At 41.8% G+C, this 22,508-nt stretch overlaps 1 long non-coding RNA gene and 1 gene segment (V, D, J or C); one reads left to right on the top strand and one right to left on the bottom strand.

Annotated features, from left to right (window-relative positions):
* Positions 1-3,275: 3,275 nt before the first annotated feature.
* LOC111948212 lies at positions 3,276-3,552 on the bottom strand. The gene is made up of 2 exons (XR_002874174.1): positions 3,481-3,552; positions 3,276-3,373 (listed from the first exon to the last, which is right to left on the bottom strand). It is a non-coding gene; the product is annotated as an uncharacterized LOC111948212 (long non-coding RNA).
* Positions 3,553-18,883: 15,331 nt separating this feature from the next.
* On the top strand, positions 18,884-20,364 carry LOC110015874. The segment is given in 2 exon segments: positions 18,884-18,993; positions 19,985-20,364. A coding segment is annotated over 1 exon segment (240 nt).
* The last annotated feature ends 2,144 nt before the right edge of the window (positions 20,365-22,508 follow it).

The following is a 22,508-nucleotide window of genomic DNA, read 5'->3' as shown; positions in this document are numbered from 1 at the left end:
TCGATCTTCCTCCACATTCAACACCCTCTCAAAATACTCCGCCCACCTTTTCCTTACTGCATTTCCCTCATCGATCGATCGATCGATCGATAGATAGATAGATAATAATTTGATTGGATTTATCTGTGCTTTTCCAGACACTCAATGGGCTTAAAATGTATGTTCATTATTCATTCACCCCCCATTCTTACTGGGTGATGTTAAGCTAATGATGCGTGGTTCATCGCTGGCCCTTTTGACCATCACCAGACATTCACCACCCAGAGGATCAACACTGGAGGCAGGGAGAGACACAAGGACACAAAAACAGTTGACTAGTGGGGATCAAACTGACGATCCTCCAACATGGTCAACTAACTGAACCACTGAGCCACGCCTGAGCCTTAAGTTTAAGTAAATGTTCTCAACCCTGACAAGAAAAAGAAAACAGTCAGAATGACCGAAGACAGACATAAAAGTGATAGTTTAGTGAATTTATAAAATTAATCGAAATGATACATTTTTTGTAGATTTGTTTGAGGCAGCTTTTAATCTTTCAATTGAATTTTCTGATTATGCTTTACCGAAATATATTTACAACGTTATGTTTTATTACAATAGTAAAAAAGAATATGCAAAATGTTCTTACAACTCAACAACGGAATACAATTTACATTGTAACAATAAAATCTGTGTTTTTTTTAGATTTTCTGTCATCATTTCAGTTGAGTTTGTTTGTTTCAGAGTCAGAGAGCGTGTCTCTGTACAGTCAGAGGTTTTTGTGCGACGCTTCAATCAGTTTGTATCACTGTGGCTCACGTTTGGTGGAGGAACCAGACTGGTGATTGACTGTAAGTACTTCATTCATTATAAACACTTCAACTATTGGTCTGATTAACATTAAAACATTTTTTTATAATATTCTCAACTCAATGTTTTTCTTTAAGGTAAGATAAATTGTTTTAATACTTAATTTAGTTCTAAAAAAGGACATCTTTAAAAAATGTATCTGTGAATGCAATTTAAAATGTTATTATAGACGTGTTACTTTAACTTTAAGTCTCTGCTGTTATCAAACATTAAACTGTTATTCAGTCATGACATCTGTAAATTATGAATTTATTTGTATAAAAATGTCAAAGAAACAGCAGGAATGTATTCATAGTTTCAAACATCTGTAACTTCCTCATCTTTCTTAATGTTTCTCAAAGAAAAAAAGTCTGTTCTAAAATGTGAATCAGAAGAACCTTTTGTGTTTCTGTTCAATAATTTCATGACAACGCTGAGCCTTGTTGTCAGTTTCTGTCAGAATCTTCTAATGAGCTTTTAGTGACAATAATTGAAAATGAACAAAGCTGCACTTTGATGAATGATAGAGATCAGTTTGAACAGATTATAGTTACATTTTAATGTGTATTTGATGATAATTTATTGTGACTATCAGAACATGAATTAACATTATAAAGTAAGGCTTAAAAACACAGAAGATGAATTTTCCATTGAGAAATGTTTGCAGCTGTAAATGCTGAAACATAAATGAGACTCTGGAATGAAGTGGAAAAACACAAATGCTTAAAAATGTTACTGTAAGAAATGATTAACCATAAGAAGTGATAGAAATGGAAAATGTTCTTTTTTTCATGTTTTTCTTTAGTTGAAAAACTTCTGTTTCTGTGGTTCATCAGTGAAGCTGAGAGAGGGAAGTGAAACACTCAGCAGTTTCATCTCAGCTCTAAAATGTTTTCTCTGTTTCCCTGCAGTGGGTCATGTGACCCCCTTGCTGACAGTGCTGTCCCCCTCCACGAAGGAGCTGCAGCAGGGGAAGGCCACACTCATGTGTGTGGCCAACAAGGGCTTCCCCTCAGATGGACTCTGTCCTGGGAGGTGGTCGGCAGCAGCAGCAGCAGCTGGGAGGAGAGCAGGAGCCCCGGGGTGCTGCAGAAGGACGGCTTCTACAGCTGGAGCAGCACCCTGAGGCTCTCTGCAGACCAGTGGGAGAAGGTGACCTGTCAGGCCAAGAGAGGATCCAAGGATCCAGTCATAGAGACTTTCAGGAGAGACCAGTGCTCCCAGTCCTGAACTGGAACTATGACTATAAATCTGTTTTCTATGCAGTTCTTCTTTTCCATTCTTTTTCTTAAACTCTTTTTTTAATTTTTACAGTTTATCAAGTAAAAATTATCCTACAAATAAAAATACCTTTTGTTGACTGATTTCCTTCCAAGACTCTATTTATGTCAGAAGCAAAGTCGTATTTTTATTGTGATAAAATATGTTGAGGAATAAAATAAACAAGAAAACAAACAAGAAAACCCCCAACCCCTTCACACTCGACTTCTTTCCAATTATATGAAAAGTATTCATTTGTTTTTCTTGCCTTTTATGGTGATGCTAAATTCGGTCTTGTCCTTAATTTCATGGCATGTTGCAAATTAGCGACATACAGCCTGACGAGGTTAAAGAGTTTGTTAAAAGGAACTAAATGCTTAAAACTGCAAAGAAGGACGAGGTTTGTTAACCTCAGGAGGATTTCAGAATTCTTATTTTGACCTGAAACAATAAAAACAGTAGTAGTCAAAAGCTTGGAAAAAAATGTAAATTGAAACAAAATACCCCACACATTTTTACAAAAAAACCTATCTAGCAGTTTGTTGTTTGATTTTCAAATCTTCCAAAAAACAAAAATCTAATGCATCTTTTTGTACTGCAAATTGAATGGAATGACACTATTTTTTTTTTACAATATATGAAAACATATTTATGTGATTAGTAAATTAATGACAATGGTTTAAAATATCTGGCTTAAACTGGTTCCTCAAGACATTTGAAGAAAATTAGGAACAAATCTGGTAACATAAGTTGTCTCAATGAAGCCAATTCAGATGACTGTTGTTGTGAATTTGGGCTATATAAATACAATTAAATTGACTTGAATGGGATCTATTGTGTTTTTGTGTTTGTTAGAATGGATGTTCAGTGAACTGTTTCAGTGTCTGCAGCATCTTCCAGCTGCAGCAGTCAGTTCAGTTTCTGTTCAGCCTGAATGAGGGAGGTTTTTGTACGACTGTTTTTCACTGTGTGAACACATGTTGACTGTTGATGACATGAAAACTCTGACAGTAATAAACTGCTGCATCTTCAGCCTGAATTCCACTGATGGTCAGAGTGAAATCAGAGTTTGATCCACTGCCTGTAAAACGAGTTGGAGTTCCTGATGCTCGAGTGCTAGCATAGTAAATTAGTAGTTTAGGAGTTTCTCCATCTTTTTGTTGGTACCAGGCTAAATAGCTGTTGCCATAAACATCCTGACTGGTTCTACATGAGATGGAGACAGATCCTCCCACAGCAGAGCTCACTGCTCCAGGCTGAGTCACTGTGACCTGTCCTCTGGACTCTGAGGATACAGAGACAGAAACAGAAAGCAGCTTCATGCTTTTGTGGCCTTCATTTCAGACGGACGGATGTTCATAGAGGAGAGAAGTTGGATTCTCTGGACTTTACCTGTGAAGCAGCAGCAGAGGAGAGTCCAGATGAGGACGCAGATCACAGTCATGTTTTGGGTGAGGATGATGATGAGGAGGATTTGTGTGTCTTCTGCTGTGATGAAGGACAGCTGTCAGTCCTCCAGTCTTCAACTCTCAGGACTATAAAGTCTCCCAGAGCACTGGAGCATGGAGCTGCTAATGCAAAGTGTCTCTATGGAAATGCGACCACTGACTCCAACAGGAACATGGATCATTCTCACTGTCATTATTATTAAGAAAAACCTGGAAGTATTTTTGTTTTAAAGAAATAATTAGAGGTAGTTTAAGGTCATTTCTTTATATGTCATATATAGGTTTAACTTTGTCTCAGCTGAGATCCCTCCTGATGTCTGACTGTCACAGCTGTTCTGCATTCAGGTTCTGATTGACTCTCTATTTAAATGGTTGTGGTTCTCTGTTCCATGCAGGAGCGTATTCGTTTCTATGCACCCGGTTGGGTGTTGCAGGTTTTTTTTTTTTCTGGGGAGAATTAAAGCCTTCCCAGTGAACAATTTGATCCGGGTCGTTCTTCCTGCTCCTGGGTTTTCTCCCTTGGACTAACCGTCACATTATATCTATATTTTTTTTTAGTCAGATGATTATGGAGTCACTGTAAGCCTTTTAGAAATATTTTACCACCGTAAAACTTTTTTTGTGATGTAAAGAGATCTAATTTAATTCTTTTTTTTTTTTTTTTTTTCTGGGGCAACATTTTAACATTTTTCCTTGTAATTTGGTTGATGTCGTGTCATTTAATTTTAATTAAACAATGATTAATACTGTCTCTAAGTTAGCAATGACATAAAATAATGGACGGTTTATTTTAAAATTTAGGATTAAGATGTTATTTTGAGATTTTCTGCCATCATTTCAGTTGAGTTTTTTTGTTTGTTTTAACAGAGAGCGTGTTTCTGTACAGTCAGAGGTTTTGATAGTGGATCAGAACTGCAAAATCATTATGTTTCAGAAAAGTCGGCCCACACAGATGTGTACATGTGCAAAGTCGGAACACATGGCTGGTTTGCCTGATCTGTAGCACACGTGTAAATGTTTTCTTCTTCTGTTTCATTTACTGGCAGTTTCCGCCCTTTGTGGTATGAGGATACAAACACAAACACACAATTAACTCAGTTAATACAAACACATTATTAACAGTTCATTTAGTTGCAAAAGTGGCTGCAGTAGCCCAGGAGCATCTCCTCAGTTTTCCTCTTTTCCCGTTGCCAGTGTCCTATAAAAACTAAAAACAATCAAACAGAGAGAAGAATGACTCCAAGCTTTGTGGTTTTCATGATATCATGCATCACTGAGATTTTCATTGATTGCAATGAAAACAATATGAAAATACACAGTGTTGCATTTAGGTGCCATTCTCCTAGTCTTATGGCGCTGTAATCCAGTCGGGGGAAGCTCTCTGTTGTTGAGGAAATCATACATTTGTGTCAATTTAGAGGAATCTGTTGTTCAAATGGCTCGGACATTCAAAAAGAAGACAAAACTGTCTGGAAATGCTACAGGGGGCCAAGTTAATTCAAATAACTTACCTATCACAATGTTGACGACTAGAGGAAGTGATGTACGGTTTGTACCTGCAGGGTACCGGTTTCAGAAAAAGATCAGGTAGAGACACAGCTGTCTCAAGCCACGTATACTGATGGCATGTGTGACGCATTCATCAACATGCTAAACGTGCATTCTTGAACACACTTTTAGGAGATGATGTTCACACAGTTCTCTCTCTACCTGATACTAGTGCATGTAGTCACAAATGGAAGAGGCTTGGTGTGAAATGTTAAAGTGATGCAAATCTCTGGAATCTTCCTCCATGTCATGGTGGCCTGGCAGACTCCTCCCCCTCCAGCTCTCCTGCTCATCTCTCTCAGCTGTGACCACTCTACTCATCAGACACCTGCTACTTAAGGAGACCCAGCTTCATCATTCTTCACTAGTCCGTTAACCCTGATGGTGCCTAGTCTCCTGAAGCTCACTACGTCTGGCCCCCTTGTCTTGTCCTGTCCCAAGTTAACCTTGACTGTTTTCTTTGCTTCAGGTTCTCACCTCACGCCAAGAGTGTCACCTGAATCTCACCTCCTCAAGCAGCAGCTGCCGCAACACTCCTCGTCGACGCCACCTGTGTTTGTGAGCCACAGTCTCTGTGCTCTTCTGGATCTCCAGCCATGCCACGAACTCTGTCTGGCCTCCCAGCTCTTGGGACTCTGCACGTACGGTACCGGAGACTTCAATCAAGAGCCGCAGCCACGTTACCCACAGCCTCGCCCGGAATCAGCAAGAACTTAAAATAAACTCTTTACTTACCTTTCACTCACCTGTCTCTGCCTCTGGGTTCCAGCGCCTGGGTCCGTTCCGTGTTCTAGTCATGACAGAATGGACTAGCCAAAACCCCGACCCAGCTGACCCGGAAATTCTCCGCCATGCTGTGCAGAAACAAGGTATTTTCTTGGAACTCCACTCCAATATACTCTCTCGCATCACTTCTGTTCAGGAGGACCTTATTTCCCGTATCCAGGTTATCACACGGACTCTTCAGACCTTAAACACCACAGCTCCAGCTTCAGTCCCATCCCCCAGCGATCTGTTTACTTCCGCTTCTACCCCGGAAAATTTCCGGTTACAACCTGAGCCATTTCACGGGGATGTTGAAGCATGTGGGGGGTTTCTGTTACAATGTCAACTCCTTTTCCAACTTTCTCCATGTTTCTACCACTCAGATCTCACCAAAATAACGCTAATCGTCAACTCCCTCAGGAGTAAAGCTCTGCGATGGGCCCAAGCCTTCCTGGCGGTCAATCATATTCCTCAACTCCCCCTCGAAAGATTCATTAACGAGGTTCGACTCGTTTTTGACCGACCCAAAAAGCAGGAAGAAGCCACTAGACGATTGCTAAGCCTCAAGCAAGGTGATCGATCTGTCTGCGACCATGTCATTGATTTCCGCATCCTAGCCGTGGAAGCGGGGTGGACGGACCCCGCACTCAGAGGTGTTTTTTACCAATCATTGAATGACCACATCAAAGATCATCTGTGCACTCAGCCAGAAGCTACCGGCTTTGAAGGTTTAGTCAACGCTGCTCTACGATCTGATATTCGCCTCCGTGAACGTAAACTGGAGCGCACCTCTCAACCTCGTACTCCGCTTATTGCTAACCAGTGTCCTTCCTCTATCCATCTCACAGAGTCCCCGGCGGTCTTACCTCGCAAATCACCTGAAGAACCCATGCAGATTTGCCACTCAAAGCTGTCTGCCGAAGAACGTCAGAAGCGGAGTAATGAAGGCTTATGCTTTTACTGTGGAAATCCCGGTCATCAGGTCTCCCAATGTAAGCTTCGTTTAAACTCCCGAACCCCCCGCTAGACGGCAGGCCGCGGGCGGGTAAGTCTGTTTCTCCTCCCACAGACTTTTGTTGCATTCCTGTCAAGCTATGTTTTTATTCTCGTGTCACAGAGGCTCAGGCTTTAATTGACTCTGGAGCCGAACAAAGCCTCATTGACTTAGGCCTCGTAAAATCTCTGTCGCTACCTACTGAACCCTTGGAGACCCCCGTTAAAGCTGCTGGCTTGGGGGGTCAGCACCTCTCAGTCATCACTCACCGTACCGGTCCCATCCAGCTTATTACATCCGGTAATCATCATGAAAACATTCAATTCTTTATTACTCACTCTCCTCATAATCCTATAGTTTTGGGTTGTTCTTGGTTGAAACATCATAACCCCCAGTTTGATTGGGTTTACCAACGGGTTAATTTTTGGAGTGCCTACTGTATGGCTAACTGTCTTCAGTCTGCCATCCCCGATTTAGCTCCTGTTAACTGCTCTTGCTGAATCTATCGATCTCACTAAGGTTCCCTCTTGCTACCATGATTTTAAAGCTGTCTTCAGTAAATGCAAAGCTAATGCTCTACCTCCCCACTGGCCTTATGACTGCGCCATCGAGCTCCGTCAAGGGGCTACGTTGCCCAAGGGGCATCTATTTTATCTGGTCCCGAAAAGGCCGCTATGGAGTCCTACATCCATGAGGCGCTTTCATCCGGTCACATTCGTCCGTCTTCTTCTCCTGTTGGTGCTGGGTTTTTCTTCGTGGTGAAAAAAGATAAAACCTTGCATCCCTGTATTGATTACCGCAAACTTAATTCTGTCACTATCAAAGACAAATAATCACTTCCCCTCATAAGCTCGGTTTTTGATTCAGTTCAAGGCGCTCAGATTTTTTCTAAACTTGACCTTCGCAATGCCTATCATTTAGTCCGTATCAAGGAGGGGGATGAATGGAAAACCGCGTTCAATACTCCCCTCGGCCACTACGAGTACCTGGTCATGCCCTTTGGCCTCACCAACGCCCCCGCGGTTTTTCAAAGACTCGTGAATGACGTGCTCCGAGATTTCATTAATCGGTTCGTCTTCGTCTACCTCGATATCTTTATTTTTTCCCGTGATCCCGTCCAACACGAAAATCACGTGCGCCAGGTTCTGACCAGGTTACTCGAAAATCAGCTGTTTGTTAAGGCAGAAAAATGTCAATTTCACACCCCGTCTGTCCAGTTCCTTGGGTACATCCTCGAAGCTGGTCGCATCCGTCCCGATCCCGCAAAAATCAAAGCAGTCTCCCAGTGGGAACCCCCTGTCACTCGCAAAAAACTACAGCAGTTCCTGGGTTTTGCCAACTTTTACAGAAGATTCATTTGTAATTACAGCAGCATTGCCTCACCCCTTACTCAGCTAACTTCTATTTCCAAGCCCTTTCAATGGAACCCTAATGCTCAAGCCGCCTTTGACACCCTCAAGTCACTGTTCATCTCAGCTCCCATCCTCACGCAACCCAACCCGGGCAGACAGTTCGTAGTAGAGGTTGATGCTTCGGACACTGGGGTCGGAGCGATCCTCTCCCAGAAAGAAAGCGCTTCTAACAAACTCAAACCCTGTGCTTTCTTTTCCTGGAAACTTACTCCCGCCGAGCGGAATTATGATGTGGGTAATCGTGAGCTGCTGGCCATCAAACTAGCGCTGGAGGAGTGGCGTCATTGGTTGGAGGGAGCGGACCTACCCTTCATTGTCTGGACCGACCACAAAAACCTGGCATACTTGCGTTCCGCCAAACGGTTAAATTCTCGACAAGCTCGGTGGTGTTTATTTTTCGACAGATTCAACTTCACTATTACCTACAGGCCAGGCAGTCGCAACACCAAACCTGATGCTCTCTCACGCCAATTCAGCCCCGATGACTCAACAACCTCCAATACCATCATCCCTCCTACTTGCATCGTGGGCAGTCTGACCTGGGACATCGAAAACCGGGTTATTAATGCCCAGGGTAAAGAACCCAAACCCGACTCCTGTCCTAACGGTGTCCTCTTCGTCCCCACTTCACTCAGGTCGGACGTTTTATCCTGGGGCCACAGTTCTCGTGTCGCCTGTCATGGCGGGGTGTTTAGGACCCTCAGTCTCCTCCGGAAGAGGTTTTACTGGCCTAGAATGGACAAGGATGTGCGTGAGTATGTCGCCGCTTGCACCACCTGCGCTAGATCTAAGTCCTCCAGTTCACCTCCTGTCGGCCTGCTCCATCCTCTGTCCACTCCACATAGACCCTGGTCGCACATCGCCGTGGACTTTGTTACAGGGCTACCTACGTCACAAGGTCACACAGTTATTCTTACGGTCATTGATCGCTTCTCCAAAGCCGCCCAGTTCATCCCTCTGCCCCAGTTACCTTCAGCCACTGTGACAGCCGACCTCCTAGTGAACCATGTTTTTCGCCATCACGGGATTCCAGCCGATATTGTCTCTGACAGGGGCCCTCAATTCATTTCCCATGTTTGGAAGGCCTTCTGTTCTGCGTTGGGGGCTACCGCCAGTTTGTCCTCCGGCTATCACCCCCAATCTAACGGCCAGGCAGAGCGTGCCAACCAAGAGTTGGAGGCGGCTCTGCGCTGTCTGGCTGCCCAAAATCCAGCTGATTGGGCTACTCAGTTGGTGTGGATCGAGTATGCCCACAACTCTCACGTCTCATCTGCTACCGGGGTCTCCCCCTTCGAGGCTTCGTTGGGCTATTCACCCCCTCTGTTCCTCTCTCAGGAGCTGGATCTGGCTGTCCTGTCCATGCAGCATCATCTTCAACGCTGCCAGCGAGTGTGGAACCAGACCAGAGAGGCTTTGCTTCGGACCAAGGAGGAGAACTGTCGGATCGCCAATCGCCACAGGGTGGCCGGTCCCACTTATCAGGTCGGTCAGAAAGTGTGGCTGTCATCTAAAAACATTCCCCTGCAGACCTCGTCCCGCAAGTTGGCATCCTCAATCCCTCCTGTGTCCCCCTTCGTCTGCCCGCTGCGCTTAAGGTGCACCCCACGTTCCACGTCTCTAACATCAAGCCCTTTTTGGACAGTCCGTTGTGCCCGCCTTCCACTTCCCCACCACCCGCCCGTATCATTGATGGGGCTCCGGCGTTCACGGCCACCCGCATCCTGGATATCCGCCGCCGTGGCCGTGGCCACCAGTACCTGGTGGATTGGGAAGGGTACGGCCCTGAGGAGCGCTCCTGGGTCTCCCGTTCCCTCATCCTCGACCCTTCCCTCATCACCCACTTCTTCCGCGCCCACCCGGATCGTCGGCCTGGACCGCCAGGAGGCGGTCGTTGAGGGGGGGGTACTGTCATGGTGGCCTGGCAGACTCCTCCCCCTCCAGCTCTGCTGCTCATCTCTCTCAGCTGTGACCACTCTACTCATCAGACACCTGCTACTTAAGGAGACCCAGCTTCATCATTCTTCGCTAGTCCGTTAACCCTGATGGTGCCTAGTTTCCTGAAGCTCACTACGTCTGGCCCCCTTGTCTTGTCCCAAGTTGACCTTGACTGTTTTCTTTGCTTCAGGTTCTCACCTCACGCCAAGAGTGTCACCTGAATCTCACCTCCTCAAGCAGCAGCTGCCGAAACACTCCTCGTCGACGCCACCTGTGTTTGTGAGCCACAGTCTCTGTGCTCCTCTGGATCTCCAGCCACGCCATGAACTCTGTCTGGCCTCCCAGCTCTTGGGACTCTGCACGTACGGTACCGGAGACTTCAATCAAGAGCCGCAGCCACGTTACCCACAGCTTCGCCCGGAATCAGCAAGAACTTAAAATAAACTCTTTACTTACCTTTCACTCACCTGTCTCTGCCTCTGGGTTCCAGCGCCTGGGTCCGTTCCGTGTTCTAGTCATGACACTCCAGGCTTTTTCTTTCACAGCTCAATTCCAATATATGAAAGACTTGGTGTCTTTGAAATCCAGCCGAGCACAAATCACTGTTATTGATTTCTTCTTCATGGTCATTTTTCAAAGATGGGCGCTTACATGTTTTGAAAAGGATGGTACCCATACGTCACTACCAAACCAGAGACCCTGATTGGTCAAAGATAAACTGGTTTCAAATTTCTCTGCATGTTCATATGTCATGGGTTTTGAACAGCCTGTTCTCTATTATCATAACAATTTAAATAATGGAATCAGAGTTTATTTCAGTGTGCTATTGTGTTTCTTAGTCAGAATATTCTGTTTTTATTTTTACAAAATATCAAATCTATATTTGCGATTATTAAATGAACAGAGGTTGACATTATCTGGGTAAGGGTTTTTGTTTGTTAGAATGGATGTTCAGTGAACTGTTTCAGTGTCTGCAGAATCTTCCAGCTGCAGCAGTCAGTTCAGTTTCTGTTCAGTCTGAATGAGGGAGGTTTTTGTACGACTGTTTTTCACTGTGTGAACACATACTGACTGTTGATGTAGTGAAGACTCTGACAGTAATAAACTGCTGCATCTTCAGCCTGAATTCCATTGATGGTCAGAGTGAAATCAGAGTTTGATCCACCATCTGTACAACGAGTTGGAGTCCCTGATACTCTGTTTCCAACATAGTAGAAAAGTAGTTTAGGAGATTGTCCATCTTTCTGTTGGTACCAGGCTAAATTGTTGCCATTAACATCCTGACTGGTTCTACATGAGATGGAGACAGATCCTCCCACAGCAGAGCTCACTGGTCCAGGCTGAGTCACTGTGACCTGTCCTCTGGACTCTGAGGATACAGAGACAGAAACAGAAAGCAGCTTCATGCTTTTGTGGCCTTCATTTCAGAGGGACGGATGTTCATAGAGGAGAGGAGTTGGATTCTCTGGACTTTACCTGTGAAGCAGCAGCAGAGGAGAGTCCAGATGAGGACGCAGATCACAGTCATGTTTTGGATGAGGATGAGGAGGATTTGTGTGTCTTCTGCTGTGATGAAGGACAGCTGTCAGTCATCCAGTCTTCAACTCTCAGGACTATAAAGTCTCCCAGAGCACTGGAGCATGGAGCTGCTGATGCAAAGTGTCTCTATGGAAATGCTACCACTGACTCCAACAGGAACATGGATCATTTTTATAATTAACATATATATGTGTATTTTTTTAATTGTAGCATTTGGGACATTTTGTGAAAGTTTAAAGAAATTAACTAAACAGTAGCAGATAAGTTTAAAACAAATTAATAAAAACATTTAGCATTAGACAGAAGAGAAGTGTGAAAGACAACAAACTAAATAAAATAAATAAAAATAAATATTTTTTTACTTCCTTTTATGTAAAGCCACTATAAAAACAGTTTAATATTCTGAAAAGAAGAAATGAATTTCTTTGGAGACAGCTTTCAGCGGTAATGGATTTTGCTATTGATAGAAAAAATAATCAGGTTACTTAAGGAATCATCATGAAAGTGTTTCTCACAAATATGTTTAATGGACATGGAGTGGGTTTACCCAATAACTGTGAAGTGGTTCCAAAATAGGGAAGATTTATGATTAGAGACATTTACTGTTAGTTATGAAAAACTCACATAAAGGCTTTGGTTCAGAGTCTGGACCACACAAACTGTCGGGGGATCACACAGAGATCACAGTGACTGAAGATTCAGTAAATAAAGGAAACGTTCATGAACTGCTGTGTGTTTTTGTAAAGTTTGATGACACAGAAGTCAAAGAAAATGTTTGTGACTCATCAAATAAAAATAAACTCAACATGACACAAGGAAACATTCAAAAATTTGGCTGAAATGTTTTGAGGCGAGGTAAGTGAGGTGAGGATTTGAACATTTCAATACGTTTTTGACAGAAAAGAGGTCAAATGATCAGTTTCAGTTCATTTTTGTGGCCATAAAACTGACAGCTTGATGCAGCAGAATAACAGTTGAACCTGAACTACTGGTTTTAAAATAATACAATAATACATTTCAGAGATGAATACTTTTAGTGTTTGTGAGTTCAATGAAGACTGTTTTGCATAAATTGTTTTACATCTGAGTTAATAATGAATAAAATAATTGTTACATCTAAAAACCAAAACTTAAAATTAATGTCGTTGGTGTGTTTGTCTGGAAATCTTCTGCTTCAGTGCAGCTGTAGATCAGTTCCTATTTAGCGTTCTAGGTTTTTGTACGACTGTGTTTCACTGTGTGAACGGGAAGCTGTTATGCTGCTGACAGTAATAAACTGTAATATACAATTTGCATTGTAACAATAAACTGTATTATTTTTAGATTTTCTGTCATCATTTCAGTTGAGTTTGTTTGTTTCAGAGTCAGAGAGCGTGTCTCTGTACAGTCAGAGGTTTTTGCACGACGCTTCAATCAGTTTGTATCACTGTGGCTCACGTTTGGTGGAGGAACTAGACTGGTGATTGACTGTAAGTACTTTTGATTCATTATAAACACTTCAACTTTTGGTCTGATTAACATTTTTTAATAATATTCTAAACTCAATGTATTTCTTTAAGGGATAATAAATTGTTTTAATAGTTAATTTAGTTCTAAAAAAGAGGACATCTTTCAAAAATGTATTTGTAAATGCAATTTAAAATGTTATTATTGAAGTTTTACTTTAAGTCTCTGCTGTTATCAAACATTAAACTGTGATTCAGTCATGACATCTGTAAATTATGACTATAAATCTGTTTTCTATGCAGTTCTTCTTTTATTCTATTTATCAAACTTTTTTTGACTTGTTACAGTTTCTGTAGAAAAATTATCTGCAAATAAAAAGAGCTTTTGCCAACTGATTTCATTCAATGACTCTATTTTTGTACAGAAGCAAACTCATAGTTTTATTGTGATAAATTTGTTGAGGAATAAAAACACAGTGAATCATGCTTGACTTCGCTCCAATTTAAAATAAAAATCTTTCGATTTTTTTGCCTTTTAAGGTGATGCTAAATTAGGTTTTGTCCATTGGCATGTTGCTAAATAATGACATACAGCCTGAAGATGTTAAAGAGTTTGTTAAAAGGAACTAAATATCTAACATTTGCTTTGAAGGACGAGGTTTGCTAAACTCAGGAGTTCAAAATTTCTATTTTGACCTGTTATAATAAATACAGTAGCAGTCAAAAGCTTGGACCCACTTGTTCTTGAAAGAACACACATGAACACATAAACTATACACATTTCTATTCAACAGTTTCATAAGATGAACGGATCCTTTTTAGTCAACGTCAGGACATTTCTCAGCAATCATCAGCTTGTTTTACTGTTGTTAACACAAACTCTACCCAGCAACCAAACTGCATAACTAGACACTTAAATGTATCTAGAAAATAACTATTCCTTTGTACAGGAAATTGGAATAACATTGTATTTCTGCATTTTCTAATCAAATGCTTCTTTTTGTGCTGCAGATTGAATAAAATGACACGTTATTTTATTCCAAACTATGAAAACATAAATATGCTTTTTATAAATTATTTATACAATTTAACAATATTATTTGTCTTAAACTGTTTCCTAAAGACTACTGAAAAAAATTGAGAACAAATCTGGTCATTAAGTGTCTATTGTGTTTGTGTGTTTATTAGAATAATACTAATAATGGATTGGATTTATCCACACATTTCCAGATGCTAAAGCACTTACATTGTGTCCATTATTCATTCACTCCTTGTTCATACTGGGTGATGGTAAACTACTGATGTAGCCAAAACTGCCCTAGGGCAGACTGACTGAGAAGTGGCTGCCAATTCGCGGCTACGGTCACTTTGACCATCACCGGGACATTCATGCACATTCACACTGGAGGGTGAAGTATCATACCCAAGGATACAACAATTTACTGGAGGGAGCAGGGATCGAACTGCCGATCCTTCAATCATTGAGCAACTGCTCAACTGCCTGAGCCACTGCCGCCCAAAAATTGGTGTTCAGTGAACTGTGTCAGTGTCTGCAGCATCTTCCAGCTGCAGCAGTCAGTTCAGTTTCTGTTCAGCCAGAATGAGGGAGGTTTTTGTACGACTGTTTTTCACTGTGTGAACACATACTGACTGTTGATGTAGTGAGCACTCTGACAGTAATAAACTGCTGCATCTTCAGCCTGAATTCCACTGATGGTCAGAGTGAAATCTGTTCCAGAGTTTGATCCACTGCCTGTAAAACGAGTTGGAGTCCCTGATGCTCTGCTGCTAATATAATAAATGAGCAGTTTAGGAGTTTCTCCATCTTTCTGTTGATACCAGGCTAAACGATCACTATAAATATTTTGACTGGTTCTACATGAGATGGAGACAGATCCTCCCACAGCAGAGCTCACTGGTCCAGGCTGAGTCACTGTGACCTGTCCTCTGGACTCTGAGGATACAGAGACAGAAACAGAAAGCAGCTTCATGCTTTTGTGGCCTTCATTTCAGAGGGACGGATGTTCATAGAGGAGAGGAGTTGGATTCTCTGGACTTTACCTGTGAAGCAGCAGCAGAGGAGAGTCCAGATGAGGACGCAGATCACAGTCATGTTTTGGATGAGGATGATGAGGAGGATTTGTGTGTCTTCTGCTGTGATGAAGGACAGCTGTCAGTCATCCAGTCTTCAACTCTCAGGACTATAAAGTCTCCCAGAGCACTGGAGCATGGAGCTGCTGATGCAAAGTGTCTCTATGGAAATGCTACCACTGACTCCAACAGGAATCTGGAGAATTGTCAATACAAATTCTCTGCAAGTACAACTTTTTAACAAAATTTTATGTTGCATTGATTTTTTGAATCCTTTCATCTCTTATTTTTTTAATTGGATAAAAATAGAGTTGCTGTGAGCCCCATTTAAACATCACAAACATAAATTTGTTTACTTTCATAAGAGGAAATCTGTTATTTTATAATCATTTTATCATCAATTTTATTCACTTTTTCACATATTTTCCTAATGATCCTGATGACTAAGAAAAAACAGAAGCTGAGGAAGATGTGTCTGAGGAAGAGGCTCAGTATGAACCTGAACAAAACCAGACTTCTGATGAGAAGGACTCATATGTCAGAGATGCTGAAAGAAAAGGGCTGGACATCAAGTCAACATTTATGGTGTTATTTCCACAAAATATCAAGTCAAGTCAAGAAAAAGTGACTCCAGAACTACTAAATGTGCTGTGTTGTATATCCAAAACATCAAGTCAGTTCTCTTCAGATGATCCTTCTTGAGACGACCAAAATATTAGAATTTCTGTCAATATAGGTTGGTTTGTTACAATCTGTCAGTTTCCTTTCGTTTTGTGTATAAATTGGCTTTGGCTCCTAGAAGGCCCCGCCTCTCTCCGTTATTCCTGTTATGTGTACAGCTGCTAGCATTTTAATTCATTTGTTTGTTCTAATAAGCTCACCTGTTTCTGTACTCTGTTTTGGAGTGTAGTTTTCGTTTGGTTCAGCTCATGTTCTTGGTTTGGCTTTGTGAGGAAACTGGATTTTCTAGAAAGGACTGTATTAATAAAAATATTAGGTTGGTTCGTTCCCTTTTCAGTTTCCAGCACACAGAAATGAATGAATGATGACTCAGAGACAAAACTTAGCTTCAGTGAAGATTTACTCCGCACAAAACAGCACAGATTTGTACGCAGGGTTACAGACAGAGGAACAGGATCACAAGGTCTGAACCAGGTCTGAACAAAGACACTCAGAAAAGGGCTTGGTATATATACCTGACATTTACATATTCAAAAGATGGTCTGGTGATCTATGGTGTGAAAAACCCACCCACATGCTGTTGCAGGCTGGATACTTGAAGGTTATAAAGCTTCAAGTGTCAGATCTCTCTGATGTTCCCACAGACATTTGCCAGAGCACAAACAGCAGAACACACAAAAAGTAAAAAGGGAGGATGAGGAGAAACTGTGAGGACAATAGCTTGTTTGTGCTGTCTTAGGATGCAATATAATTTTGAGATGATAATACATGCTCAGTGAATTAAGGTTAAACCATTAGTGTAATAAAAGGTATAGGTAAATGTAATAATAGTAAAAAGGGAGTTTCTAACTATTCTATTTCTAATTATTCCTAACAGGCTTGTTATGTGGAACCTGTGGATAAATTTAAGCATTCACCTCACTACTCTTGGCTCTTCATTCCTGCAATTGGGTCATCCAGATACCCACATAACAAGGTTTGGACCTGTAACCCCACACTTGGGCCTACTATTAATTACTATAAAAATAGAATAAAAAATATATTTGTGTTGGTTAGGTTTATCTAATAAAACTTTATCAGATATAGATATTGTAATTACCCATTTTATTACAATAGGAAATATAATAAATTAAATTAGGTCGTTTTTGTAATTGAAAACAGGTGATGTATTTCAAGATAAAAGGTCCATATTTGATCCACTAACAGTAAAGAAGAGAGCAGCTTTCTAACAAATTACAGGAGTTTTAAAGGTTTAAAGAGAAAGTTTTTGTTTTGATGACATCAAATTACAGATAAAACAATCAGAGAAGTGAGATGAAAACAGTGAAATTAGAGCAGCAGCAAATCAGTGGAGTCCTTGATGGATGTGGAGATGTTTAAGTAAATGTTCTCAACCCTGACAAGAAAAAGAATACAGTCAGTCTGACCTGAAGTTAGACATAAAACTGATCATTTAGTGAATTTATCACATTAAATTTAAATGAATCATTCATCCCAACCTATATTTATAATAAAAAAAGAAACACAGCTTAAATTACATGTGTATGTGTGTGTATGTGTGTGTGTGTGTCTTTAATGAACTGTTTCCTTTTCTCAGTTTCTGAGGGAAGTTTTTGTACGATAGTTTTTCACTGTGTGAACACATACTGACTGTTGATGCTGAAGCCAGTCTGACAGTAAAAAACTCCAGTATCTTCAGCCTGAACTCCACTGATGGTCAGAGTGTAGTCTAATCCAGAGTTTGATCCACTGAAACGATCAGAAACTCCAGACTGACGAGAGTTTGTACAATAAATAAGAAGTTTAGGGGCTTCTGCCCTTCTCTGAAGATACCAGTTAAAGCAGAAGTAAGGGCTTTGACTGGTTTTACATTTGATGGAGACAGTCTGTCCTTGAACTACAGACTGAGCTCCAGACTGAGTCAGCAGTTGTCCTGATGAAGCTGAAAACGATAAAAAGAGAAGAATTATTGAGACAAAAACAGCTCAAAGAAAATTGGAAAAGAAGAAACTCAGTGCTGCTAGTTTCAGTGTTTCTCCATCACAGCAGAACATCATTGTGGAGAACCTGGTTGCTGCTTGAAGCAAAGCTTCCAGAAGACAGTCTCACCCTGAACGAGGAGCTCCAGGGTGAAGAGCAGCAGAGTCAGTGACATCATCATTGTGCTGCGGGCGAGTCAGTGTCTCTGAAAGGTCTGGACGGCCACTGATCAACACTGAGCTTTAACTGCTGGAAGCAGAGAGGCAGCACACATATGCAAACACACTGAATCAGTCAGAAGCTGCAGTTCTCCACATGTCATGAGGATTCCTGCACACTCACATTATTCTATACACACAAACACACACATACACAACCATATATCATTTGTTGTAAATGTTTCCAAATGACTGTAAAGCAAAACTAAATTTGTTTAAATTCCATGGAATGCAGCATGAAACCTATTCAAAAATAAAAGAAACTTCAACAACTAATAATGTCGTTTATTAACATGTGGAGAGAAACATGACAGTTTGCAGAGAACAACAGGACAGTGAAACTCACAAAATAAAACATTTATGTAAAGATATTTTAAAGATTTAAAAATGATGGCACAAAATCAGACTGAACTCTAAAGTTACTTTCATTAAATCAGAGTGACACAGAAGTTTAGAACACATTTCTGTAACTCTCTGAATTATGGAATATGGGGCAAAAATTAGTCCAAATGCTTTTCTTTAATTTTAAAAAGATAATTTAACATCTTTTTAGGGATGAGGTGGTTTTGCTGTCATGTTACAATGCGGCCGGTTAATAAAAAAATTTTTTAAGCAAAAATGCAGACAAAAAATAATTAACGTTTATTTACAACTATTTAACAAAGAAAACTAATTCTTAAAACCAAAGGTGTATTATTTTTAGATTTTTTGCCATTTTTTCCGTTGAGTTTGTTTGTTTCAGAGTCAGAGAGCGTGTCTCTGTACAGTCAGAGGTTTTTGTACGACGCTTCAATCAGTTTGTATCACTGTGGCTCACGTTTGGTGGAGGAACCAGACTGGAGTTTGGAAGTAAGTAAAAGTCTTTGTTACTTTTAGTTTTTTTTTTGTCCTAGTACCTTCTTTGATCTCCTGTCAACTCTAAGAGATTTTAAAAATCTGTTTTTATGTGTTTTTTCAAAACACCCAATTTTCATTTTTACATACAAACTTAATCTGTGTGATACCAAAAATTTAAATAAATGAGTTTACCTTAATCATAAAATAAAATATCTTGTCTACGTTTTGGAATCAAGAAATTAGGAAATAGTTGAGAATGAGTCAGAGAGCGTGTCTCTGTACAGTCAGAGGTTTTTGTACGACGCTTCAATCAGTTTGTATCACTGTGGTGGACTTTTGGTGGAGGAACCAGACTGGATGTTGGAAGTAAGTTTATAAAATTTGACGTTATAGCTTCTTGACATTAAAATTTAAAAATTTGATCAAAGTTGAATTTAAGAGAGAAAGAAGACTCATTTTGAGCCACTATTCATCTTTTTTTAATGTTTATGTTTGTCTTAAAAGTGACATGCTGTGTTAATGGGTAATTGTGTAATATTTAGTCAGTGAGCAGTACTTCAGTTTTGTGACAAAAAAGTTTGTCAGAACTTTTCTTAAGGGTTATTTTATTTCACGTTATCTCATTTTTTTTCTATAAGACATTTCCCTAGGACACAGAAAACTTTCATGATTGTTGTGTTTTTGTCCTAATTTGTACATTTCTTTAATGTATGATGAAGCTTTTTAAAGACATTCCGTCCAAACTTGTTTTCTTCATAAAGATGCATCTGCTATTATTCTAACCCAGTTTGACATTTTTCAGTCGAAACTGAAGTTTGTCTTGTTGCTGATCTGCATGAGAGATTTCTTCAAGGAAGTGAAACAATGTGTGAATCAATGACTGATGGAGCAGAAAAACACCTGAACAGAAACCTTCTTCAAACTGAAACCACTGCATCCAATGAGAGCTTTTTGATTGACAGCTGTGTGGTTCCTGTCCTCTAAGCTGATTGGTGTCTCCTAGGTGATGCCTCGCCCTTGCTGACAGTGCTGTCCCCCTCCACGAAGGAGCTGCAGCAGGGGAAGGCCACACTCATGTGTGTGGCCAACAAGGGCTTCCCCTCAGACTGGACTCTGTCCTGGGAGGTGGTCGGCAGCAGCAGCTGGGAGGAGAGCAGGAGCCCCGGGGTGCTGCAGAAGGACGGCCTCTACAGCTGGAGCAGCACCCTGAGGCTCTCTGCAGACCAGTGGGAGAAGGTGACCTGTCAGGCCAAGAGAGGATCCAAGGATCCAGTCTTAGAGACTTTCAGGAGAGACCAGTGCTCCCAGTCCTGAACTGGAACTATGACTATGAATCTGTTTTCTATGCAGTTCTTGTTTTATTATCTTTCTCAAACTCTGTTTGCATTTCTTTCTTGTGACAGTTTTAATTGAAAAATATTTGTACAAATAAAAAAACTTTTTTTCAACAGATTTCTTTCCATGTCTCGCTATGACAAAAGAAAGTTCTTCTTTATACTGACATGAAATATTTTGTGATGACTAAAATACATAAAAAAATGAATAAATGAAATAAGCATTGAGGTAGTAGTAAAAATAGAAAGATAACCTAATGTAAAAACCATCAAAGATGAAGCAGGTTTTTTATAGGAGTTCAGAGTTTCTACACTGAAAGTCATTTTTTAAATACACTAGCAGATAAAATCCTAAAGCTTGGACACAATTGTCCATGAAACAAACGTACATAGATAATTTTAAGTTGTAAAATAAAAACCAGAAAAAACAAAAACAAATAGTCACACTCAAACCTATAAATCATCACTTGACCCTATAAATTATGCTTCTTGGACTACATGTTGCCAGAGGGCCTAAAGAAAGCATGAACACAGATACCCAGAAAGGTTTCAGTTTAGATTTGAACCAGGACCTCAAAGCTGTGAGGCAAGAGTTCTAACAGCTGCACAACCATGAAAGCCCCTAGGATAACAACTGAATCTAGTTTCTGATTATTGGAGATTATTAAACTGTTCAAAAAATGTTTATTTCTTTTTTTCCTTTTTTCTGTTTTATATTGTGACGGTGTGGCACCGTCAGATGGCGAGGGGGCCCACACTGTTTTTATTTTGTGCATTTGTTTATATTTCATGTATAAAATATCTACCTGTGGTGCCACCTGGAAGATGATGAAGAGCCACACCCAATGGGAGGGGCTCATCATTTAAAAGGGTGCATCACAGGTAGTGAGGAGGAGTGACGGAGGTGCCATGCGCTGTGTGGCCCTGCGTTGAGAAACTGTGGTGTCAACTGGTTCTGAATAAAGAACGACCCTCCTCACCTTGGCTCCTCTGCATTATTTCCTGACGGGACCCCGTCACATTTGGTGTCAGAAGTGGGATCGCAGAGGGGCCACAAAAAGGTGAGGGCGCAGAGGCGGGGAAGAAGATCCCACGGCAGCTCAGCGCCTCCATCGAGATGACCATCCTCTAAGGAAGAGGGGGTGGCCTGGCCAGGGGCCCGGAAAGAGACCTACGGCGTCCAACTCGGCGCCCATGACGAGCGGCGGACCTCACGGGCAGCAAGGGCAGACCGCCGGAGCACGGAGATGGCCGGAGGCGGGACGGGCACACTGCCCGGTTCCACTCCCGCCGATGCAGGCGTTGTAGACCTGCGCGGAGATGGACAGGGGGCGGACCGACGTCTACCGGACCGTCAGCAGAGTGCTCCGGGAGAGGCGCAACATCTCGCCTGGAACTTGCTGTCAGCGGCTCCGATCGGCTAAGGTGCCATCCGGGAGTAGACCAGCGGGGGCGTGTGGCCAATGGAAGGGCCTTTTGCCGGGGCTGGGAACGACCGGTGCGGGCACCGAGGAGCGGATCGGAGGGGTCGCCGTCATGGAGCAGCCGCAGCCCATGCATCCATCCGAAGCGAGGACGTGGGTGGAGGAGCACGAGTCAGAGGACGGTCCCGCTGATGTCTGGCGGTTGGACTGCAGGGCCTCTACGTTGGACGAGGGGCGCCTGCAGAACTGTCTGGTGGTTCGGCGTGGCGCTTGCGCTGCGGCGGGCTGCTGTTTTTGGATCGCCGCACATCGTCGATCCCTCAGAGGAGGGGGATGATGTGACGGTGTGGCCCCGTCAGATGACAAGGGGGGCCACACTGTGTTTTATTTTTTATGTATTCATGTATTTTATGTTTAAAATCACTACCTGTGGTGCCACCTGCACAATAATTAAGAGCCACGCCCAATGGGAGGGGCTCGCTCTTCAAAAGGGATCATCACAGGAAGTGAAATGGGGAGGAGTGAGACTGAGGTGCAATGCGCTGTGTGGCCCTGCGTGGAGCAATTGTGGAACTTTGTTCTTGAAATAAAGACCGAACCTCCTCTCCTCGGCTCCTCTGCATCCTTTCTCGGCGGGACCCCGTCACAATATACAAAAATGTAGTTTTTATGTTGATGATATGTATTTGAAATAAAAGAGTGATCTGAACAGTAATTCTGAAAAAAAGAAGAAAAATTCACACATGTTTTGTGTGTGTGTGTGTGCGTG

Source organism: Oryzias latipes, chromosome 11 (genome assembly GCF_002234675.1).
Source record: "Oryzias latipes chromosome 11, ASM223467v1".
Lineage (NCBI taxonomy): Eukaryota > Metazoa > Chordata > Actinopteri > Beloniformes > Adrianichthyidae > Oryzias > Oryzias latipes.
This window is presented reverse-complemented; position numbering and strand designations above follow the sequence as displayed.